The sequence below is a fragment of the Psammomys obesus genome, unplaced genomic scaffold (genome assembly GCF_907164565.1).
Source record: "Psammomys obesus unplaced genomic scaffold, mPsaObe1.curated_primary_1811, whole genome shotgun sequence".
NCBI classification, from domain to species: domain Eukaryota; kingdom Metazoa; phylum Chordata; class Mammalia; order Rodentia; family Muridae; genus Psammomys; species Psammomys obesus.
Window position 1 is genome coordinate 7941328 of NW_026586589.1, and position 26331 is coordinate 7967658.

General features: G+C 48.1%; 2 protein-coding genes across 3 annotated transcripts in view; both read left to right on the forward strand.

The window, feature by feature from the left end:
• Positions 1-8527: 8527 nt before the first annotated feature.
• On the forward strand, positions 8528-12471 carry Gdf5 (growth differentiation factor 5). Its single transcript, XM_055602341.1, has 2 exons — positions 8528-9140; positions 11102-12471. The coding sequence occupies exons 1-2, from the start codon at positions 8528-8530 to the stop codon at positions 11974-11976; spliced, it is 1488 nt and encodes a 495-aa protein (XP_055458316.1). The 3' UTR covers positions 11977-12471.
• A 10945-nt stretch (positions 12472-23416) lies between these two features.
• LOC129672745 (ubiquinol-cytochrome-c reductase complex assembly factor 1) overlaps positions 23417-26331 on the forward strand; it is a 78230-nt gene continuing 75315 nt past the window's right edge. For both annotated transcript variants that reach the window (XM_055602342.1, XM_055602343.1), the window contains exon 1: positions 23417-23473. In XM_055602342.1, coding sequence (XP_055458317.1) covers positions 23450-23473 — 24 coding nt within the window. In that variant the 5' untranslated portion in view covers positions 23417-23449. The remainder of the gene's footprint in view (positions 23474-26331) is intronic.

Genomic DNA, 26331 nt, shown 5'->3' on the forward strand with positions numbered 1-26331 from the left:
AGTGGAGTGCCTTTCTCAAACAAAATAAAGGGCAAGAAAGTTTCCAGGTGAAAGCATGGAGTGGGTGGGAAGAGTAGGATTTTCTCTCTTTTAAAGAAATATTGTGTCAACTATATAGTCTAACTTGTGATCCTCCTGCCTTACACAGCCATGCCAAGGTAATTTGCTCTTCCTTCCTTCCTTCCTTCCTTCCTTCCTTCCTTCCTTCCTTCCTTCCTTCCTTCCTTCCTTCTTCCCTCCCTCCCTCCCTCTCTCCTTCCTCTGTCCCTCCCTCCCGCTTTCCCTCCGTCCCTCATCCCTTCCTCCCTTCCTTTCCTCCCTCCCTCCCTCCCTTCCTTCTTTCTTTCCTTTCTTTTGGTTTTCTTCTTTTAGGGTGTGTGTGAGTAGTACATGTGAGTACACTGTACTACTGGCATGCAGTGCTCCTCATCGCCAGAAGAGGGCACAAGATACCGTGGAGAAGTAGTTAACAGGCAGTTAATTTAGGTGTCCTTGTTAGGAATAGAATTCAGGTCCTCTGGAAGAGCTGTATGTGTTCTTCACCGCTGAGCCATCTCTCTTGCCCCTGTTTCTTTACTTTTTTGAGATAAGGTATTATATAGCTTGCTATGCACTGGCTTTCAGTAATTTATGCATATATGTGTATACGATGGGGGAGGGGCTCAGGTGTTACGGTGCCCTCACGGAGGACAGGGAACAATTTTTATGGAGCCAGTTCTTCCGTCCACCTTTGTGCAGGCCCTGGGGGTTAAGCTCAAGTCATCAGGCTTTTCCGGCAAGTGCTTTCAGCAAGCACTAAACGATCCCAGTGTCCCCCAGCTGCCACCGTTGGCACTGTATCTGACCTATCTGTTGCTTTGCTTTGAATAGTCTCCTTCTGTGATTGCCTTGGATAAGAGGCTAAGAACCACAGGGTATGGGACTATGTAACTTCAATCCCAGCCCTCAGGAAGCAGAGTCAGACAAATCGCTGTGGATTTGGGCTAGCCTGGTCTACATAACAAGCTCCAGATCAGCCAAGACCCTAAAAGCCCCTGGCCAGATTCTGACCACTGGTGGCGTAAGTGCTGATGTCACAGGTTTGCGCCTCACAGCTCATACCATTTGCTACACTTCTTTCTTTTTTTCCTTCTTGGTTTGGCTTGGTTTGTGGTTTTTTTTCTAGACAGGGTTTCCCGGCGTAGTCCTGGCCGTGCTGGAAATCACTCTTTAAGCCAGGCTGGCCTTGAATTCAGAGATCCACTTGCCTCTGACTCCTGAGTGGTCGGATTAAAGGCATACACCAGCACGTCCAGCCACACTTGATTTTTCAAAAATATGTATTTTCTTATAATTATGGGTATATGTTCGTGTCTTAATGTGGGTGTGCCCGTGTGTAAATGCAGGTGCCCGAGGAGTCAAGGAGAGCATGTCAGAACCTCTGGAGCTGGAGTTATAGGTATTTGGCAGCCACGGCATGTGGTTGCTGGGAACTGAACTTGGCTTTTCTGGGAGAACAATACTCATTCTTAACTGCTGAGCCCTTTTGACAGTCCCCAAAAGATTTTATTATTATTTTTGGCATATAATGTTATTGAACTAAGACATGGAGAGATTAAATAATTTAATGGGATTACAAGGTGACTCAAGGCCCTGGGATTTATCAGAAGGCTGGTAGTTTCATATTAGTCATTATATGAAATCTCACCGGCCTAAAATCCCCCATTTGACTCTCCCGTGTGCTACAAATAAAACTGAACTCGGGCTTTTTTGCTCTTGCCTTCTCTTCTCTCTTGGCCTCTTCTCTCTTGCCTCTTGCTCCCCATCTTGCCCTCTTGGCCCTCTCCCCTTTCTCTACTGGGGCACCCCTTCTCCCCCCCCCATCATGTCCTGCTCTCCCTTCTCTCTCTCTCTCTTCATCTCCATCTAATAAACATCTTTCATATAAAACAAACTGAAGTCGGTGTTCATGGCACATGAAGACACAGATAGGGCTCTGACACTGACTTGGTCTCTCTCTGCTTCAGCAACACCAACTTTTCTTGATTTCTCACTCGAGCCGAGCACATTCCTATCTTTGGGCTTTTGCTGTGCCCTCTACCTGGAAGGGTCAGCTTCCCAGACCTTAGTGTGCGCCTCTCTGCATCTCGGTCTCTGCTGAAATGCCGCCCTTCAGCGAAGCGCTCCTTGCTGGAGCAGGCACTTGCTTGACTGTTTTGTGTCCTACACAGCACCTAGAATGCCCTCACGTTGTGCATTTATGTGCCTCCTTCACCAGAATGTGAACAGACTGCGCTGTCTTGTCCACTGCTATCAGCCAGTGCTCATGACTAAGCAAATAAGTGAATAAATACCCAAGCCAGTCAGCTGGTGAGTGGTACAGCTGGGATGAAAGCTGCTGTTCTGTCTCCGAGTCTGCCTCTCAGCCACTGTGCTATGATCATCTGACCTAAGATCTCAGGAGGTTGAGAGGACATAAGGAACGGGAAATGTCTTTGAAACTTCCTAAGTGCTTGAGTCAAACAAGGGATTGTTATTCTTCGGTTCACTCTTGGCTTGTCTAGTAATACTTCGGCTTACTGGCTTTATAAGGATGTTTTGTGAGGTGCCAATGAGATAATGGAGGGGGAAACATTTAAAGAAGTTAAAGGCTTTACATAGTGGAAGGGCCTGTAGAGATTATTTCCATGCCAGTGGCTTCCCAAGGCTCCCATCCTCTAACTTAGGTTTGACATTAATATTGCTGACAGGAATGGGGGAGGGGAGGAGCCACAGGGGACCCAGAGACTCTGTGTCCCAGTAATTAAACATGTCGGGACTGAGACGCAGCCAGCAGCAGCATCTGGTTGCAATTACCAGAGGGGACCAAAGTGATTAGTCACCTTTATAGTAGGAGCCAGGCAGGAACTCTGGGCTCCTCCCTGGAGAGGGCTTTCCATCCAAATGCGGAGTCTCTTTCCTTGCTCCTACCCAATTCCTGGGAGTCTCCTGGTCCTCAGACAATAGACCTTGTCTGAGATTCCTCCAAGTCCTCAAAATCTAGACCACTGGGTGAGTCCTTGGCTGAAAGCTAGAATTCCCTGATGTCCCCACTACGCCACCTTATCACTTTTGATCACATCTAGAGCAAGATCCTTGGTATAATATGTTGGAAATGGTCATTGAGATGGCTCAGTGGAGGAGGAGCTGCCAACCTGGTGATCCGGGTTTGAGCCTGGAGACCCAGGTGGTGGAAGGCAAGAAGCACCTTCTTTAGGTTCTCCTCTGACCTCTGTACCGTTACATACAAATAGAAATACAGTTTTAAGCCAGGCAGAGTGACATACACCTTTGATCTTGGTGCTCAAGAGGCAGAGACAGGTGGAACTTAGTTCAAGGCCAGCTTGGTCAACATAGTGAGTTCCAGGACAGCCAGAGCTACATGGTGAGACCTGCTCTCAAAAGAAAAGAGAAAGGAAGGACAAAAGAAAGAAAGAATAAAAAAATGGAAAGGAGAGAGAGAAATAAAATTCTTAGGTGTAATTTAAAATCTATTGAAAAGGGCTGTGTGCGTCACTGCACGCCTGCAATCCCAGCATTCAGTAGCGGCGGGAGAACCAAGAGTTTGAGTTTTCTTGGTGGTGGCGGCGGCGGTGGTGACGGTGGTGGCTGCGCACCCATTTAATCCCAGCACTCTGGGAGGTAGAGGCAGGTGGATCTCTGAGTCTGAGGCCAGCCTGGTCTACAGGGTGAGTTCCAGGACAGCCAGGCTATTCAGAGAAACTCTGTCTCAAAAACATAAACAACAATAACAAAAATTGAAGCAGAAACTGTGTTTCAAAAGCAACTCAAGGCAGTGAGACAGCTTGGTGGGTGAAGAAAGGCACTGGCGGCAAAGCCTAACCTAAGTTTAGTCTCTGGGACCCAAGGAAAGGTGGAAGGAGAGAAGAGACTCCAGAGAGTTGTTCTCTGATCTGCACTTGTGTGGTGGGGCTCATGTGCCCGAGCACGCACATATGTGATAGCAATAAATGATCTTTTAAGTTGGGCTGGAGAAATGGCTCGGCAGTTAAGAGCACTTACTGCTTTAGGAGAGAACTTGAATTCAGTTCTCAGCACCAGGGATCCAGGGACCTCTTCTGGTCTCCAAGGGCACCCAACACACACGAACACACACACATACACAAATACAAATACATAATTTTTTAAATTAATTTAAATGTTTAGGATTTTTTTTTTAAGATTTATGTATTATTTATATAGCTTTCTGCCAGATCTCACTATAGATGGTTGTAAGCCACCATGTGGTTGCTAGGAATTGAACTCAGGACCTTTGGAAGAACAGCGAGTGTTCTTAACCTCTGAGCTATCTCTCCAGCCCCCAATTTAAATGTTTAAAATATCAATTTATTTACATGTAAAATGGGGGAAGAAAGCTTAAAAGTACCTTCGGCAAAAGGTTGTTCAGAGTGGGGCATGGTTGTGAAGTAAGATTTTAAGAGTGGTGAAATACAAGCCTGTGGTGGTGGCTCACACCTTTAATGCCAGCACTTGGAAGGCAGAGTCAGGCAGGTCTTTGTGAGTTCAAGGCCAGCCTGGTCTACACAATAAGTTCCAGGACAGCCAGGGCTACACAGAAACAAAAGACCACCCCCCTCAAAAAAGAAAAAGTAATGAAAGACAAAGGCCAGTGTCTGATGGAGAAAGGGTCCTCAGAAGTGGTAGATGTTTTTAACATTTGACAGAAGTTTTTTAAAAAATCCCCTTTTGCTGGGCAGTGGTGGTGCTCACCTTTAATCCCAGCAGGCACAGGCAGGCAGATCTTTGAGTTTAAGGGTAGCCTGATCTACAGAGTGAGTTCCACAACACCTGGGGCTACACAAAGAAACCCTGTTTTGGAAAAATAAAATAAAATAATTAGTAAACAAAAATTACATCTTATTTATTTTGTGTGTATGTGTACATGTGCTCAGAGAGGTGAGGGGCTGGGAGATAGGGCGGTCAGAGGATGTCTTGTGAGAGTTGGTTCTGTTCTCTCCTACCACATGAGATTTGGGGATCAAGCCCCGGTTTTCAGGCTTGGTAACAGGCAACCTTTACCATTGAGCCACCTCGCTATCTGTCTTTTCGGGTTTCTAATAATTTACTCCACAGAATACCCACAAAAGCTCTCTGTGTCATTAACCCTGTTTAGAGTTTCAGGACAGTTGGAAGGCTCTCCACGATCACATAATGTAAGACAAATAACGCATGCTTTCTCTTGTATAGCATCTAGATTACACATATAGATGTATACATACATACATATACATCTATATGTGTGTGTGTGTATATATATGGCCTGAAAGAAGAAGGGGGACTAGTGACTGCTGGAAGAATGAAGGAACCAGTGGAGAGACACGGGAAGCAGAAGCTAACAAAAGGTGGAGGCACAAACATCACATTATTCCCTTTCATGTGCAGACATTGTGTATATAAATATATATTTTTATGTATTTTATATGTTATATATATATTTATATATAACAGGAAAGTAGAAAGGATGCATGGATGGAAAAAGGGTTCTGGGTAGGGGGAGGTGATAAGGGAGTGAATTCGACCAAAGCATAATAATATGCACGTATGAAAATAACATGATGAAACCCATTATTTACACTAATTTTAAAACAGAAATGACAATAAAGAAAATGATGGTGTTTCTTTAAAAGGGCCAGTTTGAGAGTCATTCATACAACACACTCTGAGAGTCTGCTATGTGCTGGGCTCCATGCCAAGCCCTGGGAATAATTGAAAGACAAATATGGTACAGTGTAGTTATAATCTAATGGGATAGACAGATACGTACTTAATTATGATAGGCATAAGGAATCCAGTTATAATAAAGCTATGAAGAAAAGCACACAGGCTGGCAAAAACCGACCCGCATTGGAGGTGGGGGCTGAGGCTGGGTGGATTTGAACTCTGAGAGCAGGAAGAAGCACAGAGAGCGCGTGGGGGCTGTGTGGCAGCTTCGTGACTTCTCTGGGGAGTAAAGGTGCCTTGTGCTGCAGCTGGCACACGGGTCAGCTCTTGTTCAGTGGGAAGGCTTTAGGTAGAGGGAGGGTTGGGTTGGAGAGATCCTGGAAGCCAAGAAGGCAGTTCTAAGGGAACTGTAGGAGGTCAAAGGGTGAGGAGGACAGGATGCAGAGACCATAAAAGGAAGATGCCAGAGAGGACTGTGAAAGGAGACAAGTCAAGCAAAGACAGGAGTGGTGGGCCTGGATGGCCCAGGAACTGCAATGATCTCATGCTGCCCTCAAAAGCCCCGGAGGAGAGGAGGGCTGTGCCTTGGCCCTTTGAAGTAGGCCTCTTCAGACCAGGAGCTATCAGTGAAGGGTGGAGTGCCGGAGCCAGTGAACCTAGGAGCAACAGGGAAAAAAAAGAGTACTTGCTGCTCTTGCGAAGGACAGAATTCTGCTCCTAGCACCCTCATCAGCGAGGCTCACAGCTTCAGGGGACCTGATGTCCTTTTCTGGTCTCCTCTGGCACCCTCTTTCCTCACATACACATAAACAAAGCAAATAATTTAAAGAAGAGAGAAAAGGCTTGCAGCCACCTAGCTATCCAGAGTGAGGACTTTGTTTGGTGTTGTCTTGGTGAGGGCTTTGCGCGTGCTAACCACTCAGCGGACTCCAGCAGAGAGTTTCTAGAAGCCAACTTTAGCATATGAATGGATCTGTTAGGTCAGCTCTAAGAGAAGAGGATTAATGAGGAAGGCTGGAGTAGGTGGTCCAGTTCTGTAATCCCACTCTGTAACCAAGGAGGTGGAGGCAGGAGGATCAGGACTTCAAGGGCAGCCTCAGCTACACTGCAAGTCCAAGGCCAGCTTTCCCTACAGGAGACTCTGTCTCAAGGAAAGGAAAGGAAGCGTGTTTGAGCTGGGGTGGAGCTCAGCGGCAGAGTATTAGCCTGTTATGTTTGAAGGAGGCCTGGTGTCTGTCCCCATCACCACCACTCAGTGCATGAGAGGGCCATGTGAAGCTAGCTGCTCTCTCCTCCTCCCCCTCCTCCTCCTCCTCCTCCTCCTCCTCCTCCTCCTCTTCCTCTCTCCTCCTCCTCCTCCCTGCCCCCCCCATCCAAAACCCTGGAAGCTAGGTGATAACCTGGGCCCAGTCAGGAGTTCAAGGCCAGCCTCAGGTACACAGTGAATTTGAAGCCAGCATGGGTTCCATGAGACTTTTTCTAAAGGAGAAGAATAAGAAGAGGCAGAGGGAGAGGCACACTCTTGAGTTGAAGAGGAATTTAGATTTCTTCACCAGCTACTGGAAAAGCAGCCTATGAGAACTTGCTCTTCCAACCTCCTGCAGGGGTCGCTGTTGCCTTAGGCTGGGGCTACCGCCTCTGGCTTCAGCCAATTTCTTCTAAGAAAAGTCTTTGCCTGGGTATTTACTGAGTACACACACCCTGGACCTGTTTCCAGCCAAGGGGGCTACAGGATGGCAGTGCTTAGCCAATGGCATTTGGTGGGGGTGGTAGAGTGGGCACTGATTTTCTTCTTCTGCTTCTGGGTCACAAGTTTATTAAAATAAAAGAAACTGGGTAAATGCTGCCATCTGTGCTGCCCTCAATACACACATACTGGGGGCGCGCGCGCGCGCGCGCGCACACACACACACACACACACACACACACACACACACACCCTAGGTCCCAGACTAGACAGAGGGATTGGAACTGCTTTACAGACACTCCAAGGACTTCACTGAAAACCTAGCTCGCTCGCGTGTTTAGTTCTTGCAGATCTCTGCACTAGTTCTTTAACATCTCTGCTCAGGATGGTGGGGTAGGCTGCTCCAGGAGGTGAAGACCCCTGAGTCTGCTCTGGCATGAGGGGCCCCTCCAAGCCCAAGTCCCTCTATGGGGCTCGGAGCCAAGAGCCCCCATGAGCCATGGCCTCCAAAGGGCAGCGGTGATTTTTTTTTCACATAAATATATCGCACTTAAATGAATTTAGACAGCATGACATCAGAGAGTAATTAAATTGGTTTGGGTTGGAATTCCGTTTCCAATTCCTGAGTTCAGGTTTGTAAAAGATTTTTTCTGAGCACCTGCAGGTTTGTGTCTGTGTGTGTGTGTGTGTGCGTGTGTGTGTGTGTGTGTAAGTATTTTCACTGGAAAGGATTCAAAATTAGAGGGGAAAAAAAACTGGAGCGCACAGGCAGCATTACGCCATTCTTCCTTCTTGGAAAAATCCCTCAGCCTTATACAAGCCTCCTTCAAGCCCTCAGTCAGTTGTGCGGGAGAAAGGGGGCGGTCGGCTTTCTCCTTTCAAGAACGAGTTATTTTCAGCTGCTGACTGGAGACGGTGCACGTCTGGACACGGGAGCGTTTCCACTATGGGACTGGATACAGACACACGCCCGGCGGACTTCAAGACGCTCAGACTGAGGAGAAAGCCCTGCCTGCCGCTGCTGCTGCTGCCACCGCTGCTTCTGAAGACCCGCTCCTTTCATGGTTTTTCCTGCCAAGCCAGAGACACCTTCGCTGCTGCTGCCTTTCTCTGTGGTGTCATTCAGCGGCTGGCCAGAGGATGAGACTCCCCAAACTCCTCACTTTTTTGCTTTGGCACCTGGCTTGGCTGGACCTGGAATTCATCTGCACTGTGTTGGGTGCCCCTGACTTAGGCCAGAGACCCCCAGGAGCCAGGCCAGGGTTAGCCAAAGCCGAGGCCAAGGAGAGGCCACCCCTGGCCCGGAATATCTTTAGGCCAGGGGGTCACAGCTATGGTGTGGGGGCCACCAATGCCAGGGCAAAGGGAAGCTCTGGGCAGACACAGGCCAAGAAGGATGAACCCAGAAAGATGCCCCCCAGATCCGGTAGCTCTGAAACCAAGCCAGGACCCCCTCCCCAGGCTAGGCAGGCTGCAGCCCGGACTGTAACCCCAAAAGGACAGCTTCCTGGGGGCAAAGCATCCTCAAAAGCAGGATCTGCCCCCAGCTCCTTCCTGCTGAAGAAGACCAGGGAGCCTGGGACCCCTCGAGAGCCCAAGGAGCCGTTCCGCCCACCCCCCATCACACCCCACGAATACATGCTCTCGCTGTACAGGACGCTGTCCGATGCTGACAGAAAGGGAGGCAACAGCAGCATGAAGTTGGAGGCTGGCCTGGCCAACACCATCACCAGCTTCATTGACAAAGGGCAAGGTGAGGGGGTGGGGTGGGGTGGGGTGGCAGGGACCCAGGTGGGGCATTTGCAGAGACCCAGGAGTTCTAAAATCCTGGTGGGCACAGGTCGGGGAGAGTGTGTACATCAGCTTAGGGTGGGAATCTGGGGTTTATCTCATAGATACCAGATCCAGTCCAAGGGGCATGTAGGCACCACCAGGATCAACTTCTGCAAGGTGCAGAATTGGGCACTAAAGAGCAGAGAGGAGCCACGACCTGCCAGCCAGATACTAGACTCCAAGGCCCGCTCTTGATTACTGGGTCATGCTCTGTGCCTTGTGTGGGTTGGCTGAGGTTTCTAAGTTCCAGGTTTTTCTCAGATAGCAGAGAGAAAGAAACTTTAGGTCCCCGTGGTTCTTCAACTTTGCCCTCAGATAGGGGGCAAAGGGGCAGATTATGTGAAGACAGAGGAAGCAGTTGACCTAGGGTCTAACTCGCACTGTGACTGGAGAACGCCCCTTCCCTCCGGGGGTCTCTTTGCCTATGTGTGTACTACGTGGGTGTTGGACTGGGTGCCGTGAGAGTGTTTTTGGATGGGAACACCTTGTGTCCTAGCCTAACACGTGCCGTTTTCGTCAGCAACCTGGGAGAGTTCTTGTCCTCCTTGCTTCTCCGGAGGTCTGTCCACCTCAGTGTTAACGGCTGGCCGTTCCTCTCCACTTGCTGTGTCCCCAGCAAATCCCTTCCCTTCTGAGTCTCAGGTTCTCCACAGCCCGGAGATAGTTGGGCTGTGGGCTGGCAGCTGGTGAAGTTTCTCGCAGCTCTGGTTCTGAGTCTTGGGACTTTGGCTGGCAGGGTGGGGGAGGGGCCAGAAAGTGGGAGAGGCTCCTCATTAGAGCTGGTCTGTGGGGGAAGGACAGGGGGGGGGGAGGTCCAGAGGCAGCAGGTCTGGCAGAGGTGGGGGAGGTGGCCTGGCTGCCTGCCCAGCCAGGGAAAGCTGTGACCCCTCTAGGGCTCATAAAATAAGTCCTCCTGTCCCCCCCAGCACTAAGGGAGCTTAGGGAGGGGGAGATGGAGAGTTTAAAGGCCTAATTAGTTACCTTCTAGAGCAATATTTGAATGTTCCCTAATGGCATATTGGCATTTAGGAAGGAGCGCATGCTGATTCAGAGATACCACTGAGCTTACACACACACACACACACACACACACACACACACACAGCTTTATAGTTTATACACATGGTAAATGAATCACATACATGCACACATATATATAGCATTATATTTCAAGTATTCACATAAGCCCAACTGTGCTACTGTACTTACATATGCCAATAGCATCTACATCACCTTCTACATACTCACGAACCCAATCTCGCACACACACACACACACAACACTTATGAACGCAAAACCGTTACGCTGGGGACTGGGGAAGCTGAGTTGCAGACCGGCTTTGCTCTGAATCTGCTGCGTTGCCTGCCTCAGTTTACTCCGCATCTGTACCCTGCCATAACAAGAACACGAAACTCTTTGAGAGGGAAGAAGCTCAGAATGGAGTCTTAAAGTTCCAGGCTGCAGCTCTCTTTCTGTTTCCCCCTAGCTGGATGACATTGAAGGAGTCCTCTAGTTGACTCCGCGCTCCAGGGTCCTCCTCGGGAAAAGTGGGTGATTTAAATGTGCGCACCGCCTGCCTGACTTGCGGAAGACAATCCTGCTGGCTCGCGGCTGGGGTGGGCACTGGTAGAAAGCAGCTCTAAGGCTAACGACTCTAATAATATATATATCCACACAAACACCGCGGCACCGAGCAGCCACACGCCTACCTTCATTTGGAAAAGGGCTCTTGGGTTGGGTGTTGGCTTCGGCCGTAGCGCGGGGGAAGAGGTTAGCGAATTCTCTTTCGAGTGGGAGAGAGCTGGGTCCTCTCTGGAGGCCCAGAGGTGGGAGGCTGTCTTGGTGAAGTGACAGGGATTAACTCCTGGCTGTTTTCTCTAGATGACCGAGGCCCTGTGGTCAGGAAGCAGAGGTACGTGTTTGACATCAGTGCCCTGGAGAAGGATGGGCTGCTGGGGGCTGAACTGCGGATCTTACGGAAGAAGCCCTCGGACGTGGCCAAGCCAGCGGTCCCCAGTAGCGGGCGGGTTGCCCAGCTGAAGCTGTCCAGCTGCCCCAGCGGCCGGCAGCCGGCAGCCTTGCTGGATGTGCGCTCCGTGCCAGGCCTGGATGGGTCTGGCTGGGAGGTGTTCGACATCTGGAAACTCTTCCGAAATTTTAAGAACTCAGCGCAGCTGTGCCTGGAGCTGGAGGCCTGGGAACGGGGCCGGGCCGTGGACCTCCGTGGCCTGGGCTTTGAGCGGGCTGCCCGGCAGGTCCACGAGAAGGCCCTGTTCCTGGTGTTTGGGCGTACCAAGAAGCGGGACCTGTTCTTTAATGAGATTAAGGCCCGCTCTGGCCAGGATGACAAGACTGTATACGAATACCTGTTCAGCCAGCGGCGGAAACGGCGGGCCCCCCTGGCCAACCGCCAGGGCAAGCGACCCAGCAAGAACCTCAAGGCTCGCTGCAGTCGCAAGGCCTTGCACGTCAACTTCAAGGACATGGGCTGGGACGACTGGATCATCGCGCCCCTGGAGTACGAGGCCTTCCACTGCGAGGGGCTGTGCGAGTTCCCCCTGCGCTCCCACCTGGAGCCCACCAACCACGCGGTGATCCAGACCCTGATGAACTCCATGGACCCGGAATCCACACCCCCCACCTGCTGTGTGCCCACGCGGCTGAGTCCCATCAGCATCCTCTTCATCGACTCCGCCAACAACGTGGTGTACAAACAGTACGAGGACATGGTCGTGGAATCCTGCGGCTGCAGGTAGCAGCGCCCGCCCTCTGTCTTCCGGGGTGGGCCGTCCAGAGAGAACCCCTCCGTCTGCTCCCGGAATCACAGAGGGGTTGGGAAGCCGTGTCTGCAAGTATCCCGGCAGCCTGCAGGGCAGGGTTTCAGCAGCCTTGCTCTCTGGGGGTGAGCTGGGCTAAAGGGTGCTCCGCCTGAAGATTCCTGCCCGAGGAAGAGACTCTCAGTGGGACTGAGGCCCAGGGCAGCAGAGGTGCCTTCTCTCCTGTCTGGGCGTCCTCAATTTCCAGACTCTCCAGAGAAGCTGGAGCTGTAAGCCAAGCGCTTCCTGGGAGAGCCGCAAGTGCCATACCCTCTCTGAATCACCTTTGTGCCTGGTGACTTTCCGCCCCTAGGGCAGATGAGATGTTCATTGCCGGGGCTGGGCAAGAAGGGGAAAGGACTTGGGCAGGGGTGAAGAGTACGAGCCTATTAGACTGTTAGATTAAAATGTACATTGATGAGATAAAAAGCTGAATCTTCATGCCTAAAATTGTGGCAGATTTCTTGTTTACTCCAGGGGACCCCGGCCTTTAGAGGAATTGCTGCCCCTGAGAGTGAAGGTAGGTTGCCTCAGGTATAAACTGTTTCCCAGGCCTGGACTTCACCCCCACTCCTGGGAACTGAAGCAGAATGGGGCAGAGAGTACATACATCTGGTCAGGGCCAGGGCTCACCTCTAACCCCATTCCTGATCCTTCCAAAGGCGCATTGGTCCCCAGCTCCTTCTACTCCATTGGGGCCTAGCAAAGAGCTAGAGTTTTACATTCCTTAATCAAGCTCACTGTCTCCAAAATGAAGCCTTGGGGGGGGGGGTGCTGGGGAGGCTTGATTTTTTAAAAAATCATCTCTACTTCATTCGCCAGCATCTGCCCAATCCCCTGTTCCCCACTCTTTCACAATCACAGAGTCCACTGGGCCTCATTTAAAGGGCCCTCTACTTTTTTCCATTGAGGCATCTGGGCCGCCAAGGCTGTCCGACTTCCCTTGGTGGTGTCTCGTTTCTGCCACTGGCCACTGCTCCTCGCGGGATGGAGCATGGTCTGGTCTGGGACCCCACTGCTCTCTGACGCTGTGTGAAGACAGCGCTTCACTGTTCGCTCAGCTCCGAGGCAGAAGCGGAGCTCCCCCCTTTACTTTTCACATTATGTAAGTATGTAATTACACACAAAATCATTGATCTCCCTGCTGACCTCAGGCAGACAGAAAATGCCAGGCACATCCTCACAGGGCTTCACGCTCGGAACTTGGCCCACAGTAAATGCTCACTTCCTTTTCTTAGCTAGAACCTTTGGGGAGGTGGAGGGCATGACTTTTGGAGAGGACAGTCCTCTCTGATGGGGAAACTTAGCCACCTGGATCTCAGAGTGGGGGTTGGGGGCTCTGTGGCTCAAGGCCAGACTCTACCTGGCTAAAGAGAGACTCAAGGACCAGGAGAAGTCCAAGTCGCTGGTTCCCACCCAGAGGGCCTCAAAATTTTCCCCACCTCTCTCCAGCTAGGCCTTTGATTCCCAAGGCTCCTGGCCAAAGCTGTCTCAAAAGTAGAGATCCCTGCCGAACAATGGGCAGGTCTTGTGTCCTTTCCCTTTGGGTTGTCAGGACCTGAAGCAAGAGCCCAGGGCAGTGGCAGCTTCCTTTTAAGCTGTCTCCTTGGTATGGAGGCCATTACCTGTCCCAGAGGAGCCAGGCTGAGTCTGGAACTGAGTTCTCTCTGGCTAGGCTTCGTTGTGTTTGGCTAGTTGTGAGCCTGGGAGCTCTGGAAGTAAACAAAAGAGCTGCCACATTAGACAGAGGCCTGGTGTGTGAGAGAGAAGGAGCCTGGAGGAAGGCCCTGGCAAGGCCAAGGAGACAACTGTGGTTACAGAGAGAGCAGCGTAAGAGCGAGGTGGGCAGCACCTCGCAGGTGGTGCTGGCTGCCCTGGGTACCTATTTCCTGGGCTGTGTGACTCTTGTTTCTTGGACAGTTCTCCCAGCCTTAGCTCCAGTAGGGCATCGCTTGAGTCACAGAGCTCTTCCTGCTGAAGGCTAGGCTGTGAGAGAATGGTCACAGCTCTGGCTGGACACCCCAACAGCTTTCTTTCCCACACCAACCTGCCCTGGAACTTTTTTTTTTCTCCCCTTCACCCAACTCTAAGGGTCTGATCTGACCACTGGGAGTGGCAAGAGCCCTTCCCTCCCAACCTTCAGATCGGGGCCATGGCGTCCTTGGAGAACTCTCTCCCCCAGCACCACATCTGGCTGCCGCCACAGGGAGTTGTGCACTTGTGTACTGCATTAGTGCTCAAAAGGCTTAGGAGATGGCTTGTTTGGTAAAGTACTTACCATACAAGTGTGAAGACCCGAGTTTTCATCCCCAGCACCCGCATAAAAACCAGAGCACAGCAGCACCTGTCTTCAATCCCAGAGCGAGGGGGGGTAGGCAGAGGCAGATCCCTGGAGCTCGCTGGCCAGTCTGCCTAGAGGAATCACTGAGCTCCGGGTTCAGTGAGAGACCCTGCCTCAAAGCATAAGATGGAGAGCAACCAAGGAAGATACCAGACATCATCAGCCCGTGGCCTGTGCATGAATACACACAGCCCACATATGCGCACACAAAGGTACATGTGCACCTGGATGCTCAAGCGCACACATACACATACCCCTCACACATGCGCACACAGACAAGTCAGGTTTTCTGTTTACACTCTCCATTCCATAGTTCCCCAGCTCTGAAGGATTCAAAAGGTTGTGCAGCTTCAAGCTTCAGTTCTGTCTTCCTCTGTCAGCTATAAGCCTGGGGGGCTGCAGAGATGGCTCAGTGGTTTAGAGCAATTGCTGCCCTTGCCAGAGGACTTGAGTTCAGTTCCCAGCACCCACATCAAGGGCTAATAACCCACCTGTGATTCCAGCTCCAGGGGATCCAAAGCCCCCTCCTGGCCTCTGTGGGTACTTGCACACAGGTGTGAATACATACACATGAGTGTGCGAGCACACACACACACACACACACACACACACACACACACACATAAACAAAAATAAATCTTAAAAACAAGTTACAGGCCTTGAACAAAAGATAGATACTGCCATGCAGCCAGCTGTCCTACAACGTGCTATGTTGTAGGCTAGTCCTTGGCTTTTAGGGATTGTAGGTATGTATCGCCATGTCCATCTTGGTTCCTCATTTGAGAAAGGGAAGAAGGAAAGGAATGAAAGAAGAAAAAGAAAAAAGAAAAAGGGGGCCAAAGCCAACTGTGAGGATAGGAAAGACACTCAAGCCAGTAGAGTAAGTGGCACTCAGTGAACGTTAACTATTGTGCCTTAAATTGACCTGAGCAGGCAGTATAAGGACTGTTTGTGTGTGTGTGTTTTAAGCAGTGTGTGTATGTGTGTGGTCCTCATGGTGAAGCTCTGGCTATCCTGCCACTCATTCTGTAGCTCAGGATGGCGGTGATCTTCCAGAGATCTGCCTGCCTCTGCCTCCCTGGTGCAGATTAAAGGTGTTCGCCACCACGTCCCAGATATTAAGAGGACCATTGACTTTAGTTGTTTTTGCAGATAGGAAGCTGATACCCAGAAGAATGGCAAAGTGGCCGGCACACATCTGCAGATCTCCTCATTCTTATACCCACTCTTCTGGGCCCTGAGTCCACTGACCCCTGTCTTGGCCAGCAATGGAGTCACCTCCCTGGCTTGGCTCCCTGGCCCCAAAATTGTCTCCTTAGGGACACACCATGCTGTTAGTTCCTTGGGAAAAATAGCAGAGCAGAGTTTAGGGCAGGAAACATGAGAGGCCCAGAGGGGAGGAAAGAAGGGAGGTTTCCAGCACTGTGCTCCGCATCGCTGGGCCCTTTCCATATCCTGTGTCCCAGGGTCACAACAGGAGAAACAGTTTGCCCAGGACTGGGACAGACAACCTCAGCAAGCCTTACAGCCTTCATTCCAACTCAGCTGGCTCTCCTGTGCTGGAGCACAGCAGGGCTAGTCATATGAATGGGAATTAGCACGTTCCAACCCTGGTTCTACCACTGTCCAGCTACGTGGTGCAGGCCAAGTTACTTAGCCTCTCCAAGCCTCAGTTTCCCAATCTGTAAAAAAGGTGTAATATAAAAGTTATAAATCGGGGGCTCCAGAGATGACTCAGCTGTTGAAAGCACTTGCTGCTCTTTCAGAAGGCCTATGTTTGGCTCCCAGGTCCCACACAGCAGCCCACAACCATCTGTAACTCTAGTTCCAGAGGGGTCAATACCCTTCTGTAGTCTCTATGGGTACCATCCATACATGTGGTAACACACATGTGGTGCATATACATACATAAAAGGAAACACACACGACATAAAGATATATGAACTTTGAAAAAGTGTAAGTCCTTAGATTCTGCATACAAGGGTACTTATTCACCATTTTTGTTTGTTTTTCGAGACAGGGTTTCTCTGTGTAGCCTTTGCTGTCCTGGACTCACTTTGTAGAGCAGGCTGGCCTTGAACTCACAGAAACTTGTCTGCCTCTGCCTTTCAGAGTGCTGGGATTACAGGTGTGTGCCACCATGTCCAGCTCCATTTCATCAGTTTTTGATCTAGTCATCCATTCATTGATTAATGAATAGTTATCTGAAGGTCTAGTCAGGCACAGACACTGTACTGTTGGAGTGTTGGGATAATGAAGTCAGAGGCACTGAAAATGTTTACCAAGGGCTTGTCATGTGCCCGGTTCTTGTATTAGCACTTTATGGAACATTTCATACTTACAATGATCTCAAGGTTCACACATAAATGGAAAAGAAAACAAGGAACCTAAAGTGTGTTGGGACAAGGGAGGCTGGATGAGAGTAGATGAAATAGAACAGGAAAGAAAAAAACTTATTCATTTATATCCATGAAACTACCTCCATAACTAAGTGTCTAGGATATGAAGAAAATTGTGGCTTCACCAACTTCAGATTGAAAGGAAATGGCATTGTAGGTGGTTGTGAAGCTTGTGGAGTTAATGGAGTAAAACATGGCTGCCTGAATGCTAATACAAGTAGGAGCTTCAGGACTGGGATGACAGGTCATGGTTCAGAGATGTAAAAGCATAGCCTGGGCATGACATGACTCTGGGGTTAAACCCCAACACTGCAAAAAGAAATTAAAAAAAAAAAAAGAAGGAAAACAGTGCTCGTTATATATCATCACAGCTGGCTTTGTTTTAGAGATTTCCTGACTTTTGTTTTAAGAGACAGGGTCTCTCTGTGTAGCTCTGGTTGTCCTGGAACTTACTATGTAGACCAGGCTGGCCTCGAAATCACAGAGATCTGCCCCCCTGAGTGCTTGGACTAAAGGCATCACCACAGAAGATGCGATAGTGAGAGGCCTAGAGATACTGTCCTAAGGGACTGAGCTGAAGAGACTAGAGCTATAAAGACGGGGTGGGAGGAGAAGAGCAGCGTGAGGAAACACTGCGGCCTTGAGGACTTCTGTCGGTAGAAGAGATGCAATCAGAATGTGTCGTTCCAGAGACTAGAACAGTGCACCGAGACATCCAAATACAATTGCTGCTGCATGGGACCAAGGACAGTGCTACATCCCTTCATCCTCAGTTCTCACAGCTAACCCTACGACGTAGCTGCTATAACTTTCATTCTGTAGGACGATACTGCTCCCTAGGTAGACTCTGGAATGCTTTTTTCTTTCTTTTTTCTTCTCTTCTTCCTCTTCCTCCTCCACTTCTCCTTCTCTTCCTTCTTCTTAGTCTTCTTTGAGATGGGATTTCTCTATGTAGCCCTGACTGTACTGGAACTCACTCTGTCGACTAAGATGGCCTTAAACTCAGAGAGATCCACTTGCTTCTGCCTCCTGAGTGCTGGGATTAAAGGCTTTTGCCACCACCGCCTGGCTGCTTTTATCTTTTTTAAAATCATGAATTACTTCTGAAAAAAATTTATTGGTATCTGTTCAATGCACATGGGTTTCATAAAGACATTTTAGTAAAAATATATAATGTACCTTGAGAGTATTAGTCTGTCACCTGGTGCTTGTGTTGAGACAAGATTTCATACCGCACTGGTCCAGACACACCTTGAACTCAGAGCAAGCCTGATGGCCTCCTTGGGGCTGGGATTATGAGCATGTTGAGGTAAGGTACTGATCCTCTATGGCCATGAAGAGCTTGTATATGACTTGGGAAACTGGAACTGAAGGTAGAGCAACCTCAGGGAGACAAGGAAGTAGAAAGGGCTTGTTGAGGGTTGCATGACACGGAGGTTGGAGGAGAACACTAGCAGAGGGGCCATATGAACAAACAAATGAATTACAGAATGGAAAAAGCAAATACTTCATCCCTAAGCCGGGCATGGTTGCATGTTTGTAGCCCAGCTACTCAGGAGGCAGAGGCAGGCAGATCTCTGAGTTCAAGGCCAGCCTCATCTACAAAGTGAATTCCAGGGCAGCCAGAGCTACACAGAGAAACCCTGCCTAGAAAAACAAAAATAAACATAAATAAAGACAAGAACCAAAAAATCAATTAACAACACTGTGAAAGCTCTGTGTGGTAGTCCACACCTTTAATTCCAGTACTTTGGAAGCAAAAGCAAGAGGACCTCTGTGATTTTGAGGACAGCTTGGTCCACATAGACAGTTCTAGGACAGGCATGACTATGTGTAGAGAGACCCTGTCTCAAAACACAAATTAAAAAATATGGCAAGGCGAGTAAGATGGTTTAGTGCATAAAAAGAATGTATTGTGCAATCCTAGCAACCCAGGTTTTGTCCCTGAAGCCCACATAGTGATGCGAGTGTGCTTTACATCACATACAAAAATCAACTCAAAACTGATGACTTCAGCATTCAGGAGGCGGGGCCAGACAAGTCTGTAAGTTTGGAACCTGGCTTATCCACACAGTGTGAGACCTGTTTCAAAACAAGAAAAGCTTATTGAAGACTTAAAACATTAGACCTGAAACTTAAAATCTACTGGATAAAAAGCAGTGAAAATTCCCTGAAATTGGTCTGGGTAACATTTCTTCAACCTTTTTCTTTTTTTTTAATTTAAATTTTTATTTCATGTACATTGATACTTTGCCTGCATATATGTATGTCTGAAGGTGTTATATCCCTTGGAACAGAGGTTACAGACAGTTGTGAGCTGTCCTGTGGGTGCTGGGACTTGAACCCAGGAATTGAAGAACAGCCAGTGCTCTTAGTTCTCCAGTCCCTGGGAAACATTGCTGTTGTTGGTTTTTTTCTTTCAAGACAGGGTTTCTCTGTGTACCCTTGGCTGTCCTGGACTCACTTTGTAGACCAGGCTGGCCTCGAACTCATCACTGTAATCTGCCTGGCTCTGCCACACTAAGTGGTAGCACAGTGCCTGGCACTGGGTAACATTTTTAAAGCTTTATTTGAGTGTGAGTGTGGGTATGCATGTGCCATGGGGGACTCTTGGAGGTCAAAGGACAAACAGTGTGATGCCCACAGGAGCTTCTCAACAATTCTTTTGTCTTTGTCTCATATTTCCTAGAAGAAACATTGGGATTATGGATGTGTGCCACCTTCTGAGGATCATCAAACTCAGGTCATCAGGCTTGTGCAGCAAATGCTTTTACTGAGCCATTGCCCTGATCCAATAGTTCTTTTGTGTTTTTGAGACAGGGTCTGACTAGATAGACCTCAAACTCACAGAAATCCACCTGCCTCTGCCTTCTGAATTACATGTGAGTTCCAACCACACCTGGCTCCAATATAAACATTATATATATATATATATATATATATATATATATATATATATATATATATATATATATTTATTTATTTATTTATTTTTTTTTTTTTCATTATTTTAAGCTGTGTGTGTCCATGGATGCAGAGGCATCAAATCCCCTTGGATCTGGAATTGTAAGTGGTTGTGTGCCACCCCATAAATAAAACAGAAAAGCAGTATTTGCTCTTAAACACTAAACCATCTCTCCATCGCCAACAATTGTATTTTATTATTATTATTATTATTATTAAATTTTTAGAGAGAATCTTACTATAAGCCATGGCTAACCTGGAACTCTATGTAGATTAGGCTGGCCTCTAAGTAATAGAGATCTGCTTGCCTCTGCCTGCCAAGTGCTGGGATTAAAGGTGTACACCATCATGACCAACCACAGTAGTTTTAAAAAAAATTTATTCAACTTTTTAAATACTTTCCAAAGTTTGGAAACAACAGAACCAAAAACAAGACAATTGTAACTACTTCAAACTAGAAACAGAAACAATCAGCAGAGTGAAGAGGCACCTGTGGAGTGGGGGAAAGTATTTGCAAATCATAATCTGATCTGATGTTAATATCCCAAATATATGAAGACTTCATTCAGCTCAACAGCAACAAAACTATCTGATTAAAGACGAGGCAAAGTGGCCAAGGAGTAGTTCTCTGTGTAGAGCTCTTGTCCTCTCCCCTTGATGTACAGTGCTCTGGGTTTGACCCCCGGCATCATGAAAATAATAAAACTACCAACTGCTAGTTCGGTGGTCCATGTTTTTAACTTTAGAATAAGGTGGGTAGAAGTGGAGGTCTCTTTGAGTTCAAGGCAAGTCTGATTAACATAGAAAATTACAAGCCAGCCAGGCAACTTAGTGACACCCCGTCTCAACCCAGCCACCCAACCAACCAAAAGCCAACAATGGCCCCCAACAATGGGCAAAGGAGTTTTTGAAAATAGTCATTTCTCCCCAAAAGAGATATAATTGACCTGTAGGCATACGGAAAAAATACTTCATCATTAGTAAGCAGGGATGTGCAAATTGAAAGCACAGTAAGATATCACATCCGTGAGGCCAGACATTATAACCAGTGTTGAGGAAGTGAAGAAGGGAAACACTTGCAATACTATAGGTAGAAATATAAATTAGATAAGACACGGAGACAGGGAAAACCCCACAAAAACTTAAACGCAGAATTATACAATCTACTACTGGCCATCTATCTATAGGTAATAAAATCAGTATTCACATGTTCATACAGCGTTAATCACAACCGCCAACACATAAAAGTCAATAATTCAAGCGTCCATCAACTGATGGAGAAAGAAAATGTTTACATTCATAACAGAATACTGTTCAGCCAGACAAAAAGAAGAAAATTCTGTCTATTGGGACGCTATGCACGGAGCTGGAGGGGACTGTTAGATCAGTCAGGCATCAAATTCTTCACCTAAAAATTTTCAACTCAGAGGTGAACAGCAAATGGTGGCTATGAGTAGTTTAGGGGGAGGTTGAGATGTTGGTCAAAGGACACAAAATTTTAGTTAGAAAGGAGGAATAAATTCAAGAGACCTACTACATTTTAGTGGCTATAGTTAATAAGTGTTCTTTCTCCAACCCACCTACCCACATATGTATATATGTATGTATTTGTATATATACATACACTTCTTCTTTTTTTTTTTTTTTTTTTTTTTTTTTTTTTTGAGGCAGTTTCTGTGTGTAGCCCTGGCTATCCTGGAACTCACTATGTAGAACTGGCTGGTCAAACTCAGGGATCTGCCTGCCTCTGCCTCCTGAGTGCTGAGATTAAAGGTATGTGCTGCCATTGCCTGGAGTGTTTTACTTTTTGAATAATATATTTTTGAATATACCGCTTAAAGAATATTTTTTTTTCAACACATGAACATATATGCTAATTAGTCTGTTATGGGGAGCCCACCATAGATGAAAACTTAGACACAATTTATAGGCAATTGAAAATCTTTATTCCACTTGGCCAGGATTACACTCAGATATTTAGATCCTAAGTATAGCACTGAGTGGTCAGAGCATGGGTTTTTTTTTTTAAAGAAGAAATCATGTCTTGGGCTTCACATAAGCAAACATTTAACAAAAGCTAAGATAAGCAGTTAGCTGGAAGAGGAGGTTTGCACAGAGGCAGTTTAACAGAAGCTAAGATAGATTAACTACGGCATTTTGACCTTGGGGTCCTAAAATAGAGCTGGGTAACTTTCCACAGTATTCTTCATCAAGGAAATCAAGTTCTAGTCAAACTGAAATGGCCTCAGCAAGAATACAAGATGGAGGATACAAGATGCACTGTCTTGCCTGTCACAAGCTTAATTTAGTCATTCTACATGTAAACATTTTTAAACTACAAACTTGATAAATACACAGAATTTTGCCAGATTTGCTGGCAGTTGGGAAGCAGAGGTAGTTGATTCTCAGTGAGTCCCAGGCTAGCCACAGCTACATAGTAAGACCTGCTCAAAATAACCAAACAAAATTGAGAGACAGGGAATTAGTGTCACAGGTTTGTAATCCCAGCATTTGGGAGGAGATGGAGGCAGGGAGGATGAGGACTTGAAGGCCAGCCTCAGCTACATAGTGCCTGAGGTCTGCCTGGGCTACATCAGATTTTGTTCACAACACACACACACACACAGAGCGAGAGAGAGACACAGAGAGAGAACACTTTGGATCCTGTCTTACATGTCTGTCCCTCAGTTAGGTTTTATTTGGCCAAACTGGCCAAGTCCTTGCCCATACTGTTTGTATTCGTTATTTATTGGTTCTTTCACATAAGTTTTCATTTTTTTCACGAGTTGTCTACCCATACTTGTTCCACCAGCTCTCGAGTTCCACAGAGTTACCAACACCTTTCTGGTGTTGGTATGCTGGATACATAACTGATTAATACTCAGTGCGTCTTTATTGACTGGGTGGACCGGAAGTGCTTCAACCGCTAGCTCTTGGCTCCTAGTCAGTCCCTGAAACTGCAATGTCTTCCCCTTCCTACTTCTCTTGGGTCTTCAGCCAAGACCATCCCACAGGGAACTCCTCTCATTCTTCCTTCTCCTCAATTACTTTTTATTTTTTATTTTCAAGACAGGGTTTCTCTGTGTAGCCCTGGCTGTCCCGGAACTCCCTTTGTGGACCAGGCTGCTTCAAACTCACAGAGATCCACCTGCCTCTGCCTGCGGGAGTGCGTGCACCACCACGTCCGGCTGTTCATTCATTCATTCTTTGCTATCAACATTCAAGATGCTCTCATCAAGTAGCCAACCACAAGCCACAGGCTCCTCCTGGGCCAGGCGTCAGGTCAGCCCGTGGCAACCTCCTCTCCTGGCTTTCCGAGACCGCGGTCCACGGCTGTCAGACTGCTCGGGCTCCGTTTTAACCCCCGTGTACCTTTCCGTCCCGCGGACTGAGGGCGGGGTCGGGGAAGGAATGGCTGCCGCGGGGCTACGGAAGGCTGAGGGGGGTGTGAGGGGCCGGCTCCAGGCGGCGGTGTGCGGGGAGAACGTGAGCCCTTGTGACGCGCAGCCGGGGACAGAAGACCGGCGAGGAGCCGCGCGCCCCGAACCCCCTTCAGATCCACGGCGGGAAAACCGCGGGTTCGCAGCGCGACCTCTACGCCTGCGCCGCCCGAGCCCGGCTACCTTGGAGCAGAGGACGGCGTCCTGGGGGTGGTGACGCTCGGGATTCCGGAAGCCCACCCTTCACCCGGAAATGATTGTGGAGGAACATGGCGTTGCTGGTGCGAGTCCTTGTGAGTGCAGGGATACCTTTCTATACACGCACGCGCGTCTTCAGTTTGGGTTTGGAGAGGGCGGGGCGGGAGGAGCGGGGGAGAAGTTGGGGAGCCTGTGCGGTAGCTCGGTTGCGTGGTCGCCTTTCCGCAGGGAAACTGAGGCAGCCTCCCACTTCTCCCTCCCCCTCATTTGGCCTTGGCTCCTCCACCTTTTTAGAAGGTAGTGACCTCGCATCTTTAGGTGATGAGGATCGCTCCCTGGGAGGAGAGCACGTGGGTCACTGACTGGAGTCGGGAGGACTGAGTGGGGAGGGGGTTCTAGTTCATGTCTGTCACAAGGGTGACCTTGAGTAAGGGGGTCCCAGGTCCATGTCAAAACTGAGGACATTTGTCTTCTTGCAGTCCCTTTGGCTTCTGAGGTTCTTTTAGTTTGTTTTAGAGATTTTACATGAATTTTTACTTGTCTAGTTCGGTGGCATACAGAAGTCATCAGAGCAAAGCTTCAGGAGAAACGGCTTACTCTTTGCCCAGCATAGCATTTGGCAAAACCTAACAGTTGTTGAAGGCGTGAAGGAATGAATGGATAGGTGAAGGTGCGAAGATTTCTACACTCTCTGTAGTCCGTCAGGGTAGCTCTGTCCATGTCCCTCCTGAGATTTGGCTTTAAATGGCCAAAGTCGGAGAGTCACTCTGACTTCTAGGGATGGTTAAGAAAATGACAGAGGGGATCTGGTGTCTAGCCACGAAGGGATGGGACAGTTTGTAATTTTAGTCAGGTTATTTGCGGAGCTTGGTCAAGGGCACTGTTATACGTATTTTACACGTGTTTGGTCATTTTATATGTGACTCACTAACTTATGTTCCTTGCCACTTTAGCAAAGCGCAGAAACCCCCAAGTGCCGCTCAGGAAGTTTTGTGTGAGGCCTGTTCTTGTTGCCCAAAGAAGGGTTCAGTTGCTGAAGTGAATTACAGATGCTAAGGCAGAAGTGGAATTAAGATCTGAGGATGGCTGGGGAAATGGCCACTGCCCAGTTGTAAATTATTTATGTGTGCACATGTGCGACTGTGTGTGTGTGTGTGTGTGTGTGTGTAGTAAGGGTTAAATCCAGGCCCTCATGCATGCTAGGTAAGGAATTTTATGCTGAGCTCTATTTTCTAAGGAAGATACTGTGGGGAACTAGAAGACAAATGTATTGGGCTAGAGGCTTGACCACCTCCGTTTGCCTTGGAGACTAGCGAACAGCTCTCTTAAATTTCTTGTTCCTAGGGAGTATTACCCGCTCATTTCTTCTTTGCTGGTGGCGTCCATAAAAACCACCTCCCATTTACTCTCTAGTAATTGGGCCTGTTTTTCTATTTCCTGTTTATCTTCTGGTACAAAATGCATGACTGGATAGGAACCCTGAGGTCATCTTATACATTGTAGCAGAACTTGATGAAGCTATGGAGACTTTCCCAGAGTTCCCAGAGACAGCTCCCTGGGAAAAGGCAGCCAGAAGACCTGAATTTTAGCCTAAGGATTCACAAGGGAGCAGAGAACTCTCGCAGGTTGCTGTTGGACCTCCACATTCAGTGTAGCGTGTATGTCCAGGCATGTGCACACCCACACACATAAATAACTGGGATTCCTGAGTTCAAGGCTAGCCTGGTCTACAGGCTACAGGGTGAGTTTCAGGTCAGCAAAGCTACATAAAAACACTGTCAAAAAAAAAAAAAAAAAAAAAAAAAGGAGGGAAGGAAGAAAATCTGACCCCTAAAAAATCAGTGAATTGTTAGGTTTGGTCAGACAGTGAATAATAAAAGCTTTATTTCTATGATGATAATGATTTCTTCCTTCTCTTTTGAGACAGTGTCTCAAGTATCCCAGGCTGGACTTGAACTTCTGATTCTCCTTCACCTCTTCAGTGCTGGGACTACCGGTGTGCACCGCTATGTCTGGTTTATGTGGTGGGAGAAATGGAACCCAGGGCTTTGTACAGGATTTCATCCCCATAGTTAAGGTTCTTAATTAACTAATTAATTTTGTTTTTTTGAGACAGAGTTCCTCTGTGTAGGCTGGAATTCACTTTGTAGATCAGTCTGGCCTCAGATTTACAGAGATCCGCCTGCCTCTGCCTCCCGAGTGCTGGGATTACAGATGTGTGCCACCATGCCCAGCTTCAGCTGGTGCTTTTAACCACCATCTCTCCAGCTCTCATATTTTTTATTTTTATGAGATAGGGTCTCATGTTGCCCAGGCTGGCGTTGAACTCTTGTTCTTCCTGCCCCTACCTCCTAAGATCTGGGATTATCGACACGTGCTACCATGCCTGGCCTTTTTTCTGTCTTTTACTTTTTGCGTATGGGTGTTTTGCCTGCGTGCATGTCTGTGCACTGTATGTGTGCTTGGTCCCTGTGAGGGGCAAAAGAAAGTGTTCAATCCCTTGGGACGGGAGTTGCAGACAGCTGTGATCCTCCGGGGTGCATGAGTGGAATCCACGGGAGCTGGGGTTACAAGTGGTCCTGAGCTGCACAGTGTGGATGCTGGGAACTGGACAGTTGAAGAGCTGTTCTACATTTCTACCACCAATGTGCAAAAAATTTGGTTTCTCTGCAGCTTAGTGTTTGTTTTGTTTTTGGATAATAGTTATTCTAATGGGTGTGAAACAATATAATTTGCATTTCCCTTGTGACTAGTGATGTTGAACTTCTAAATTGGTCATCTATATATCTTTAGAGAAATGACCAAGCTCTTTGCTTTTTTGGGTGTGAGGTGAGGTTCCACTTTGTAGCTCTGGCTGGTCTTGAACTTGCATTGATCCCCCTGTCTGCTTTTTATTTTTATTTATTTATTTTTTTGAGAAGGGGTATCTCTCCACAGCCCTGGCTGTCCTGGA

What these genes read in the sequence shown, in the direction of transcription:
- Gdf5 (XM_055602341.1), top strand. Translation starts at nt 8,528, where the DNA reads ATGAGACTCCCCAAACTCCTCACTTTTTTGCTTTGGCACCTGGCTTGG. An exon ending in CTTCATTGACAAAGGGCAAG is followed by an intron (nt 9,141 to 11,101) that starts GTGAGGGGGTGG and finishes TGTTTTCTCTAG; the next exon opens with ATGACCGAGGCCCTGTGGTC.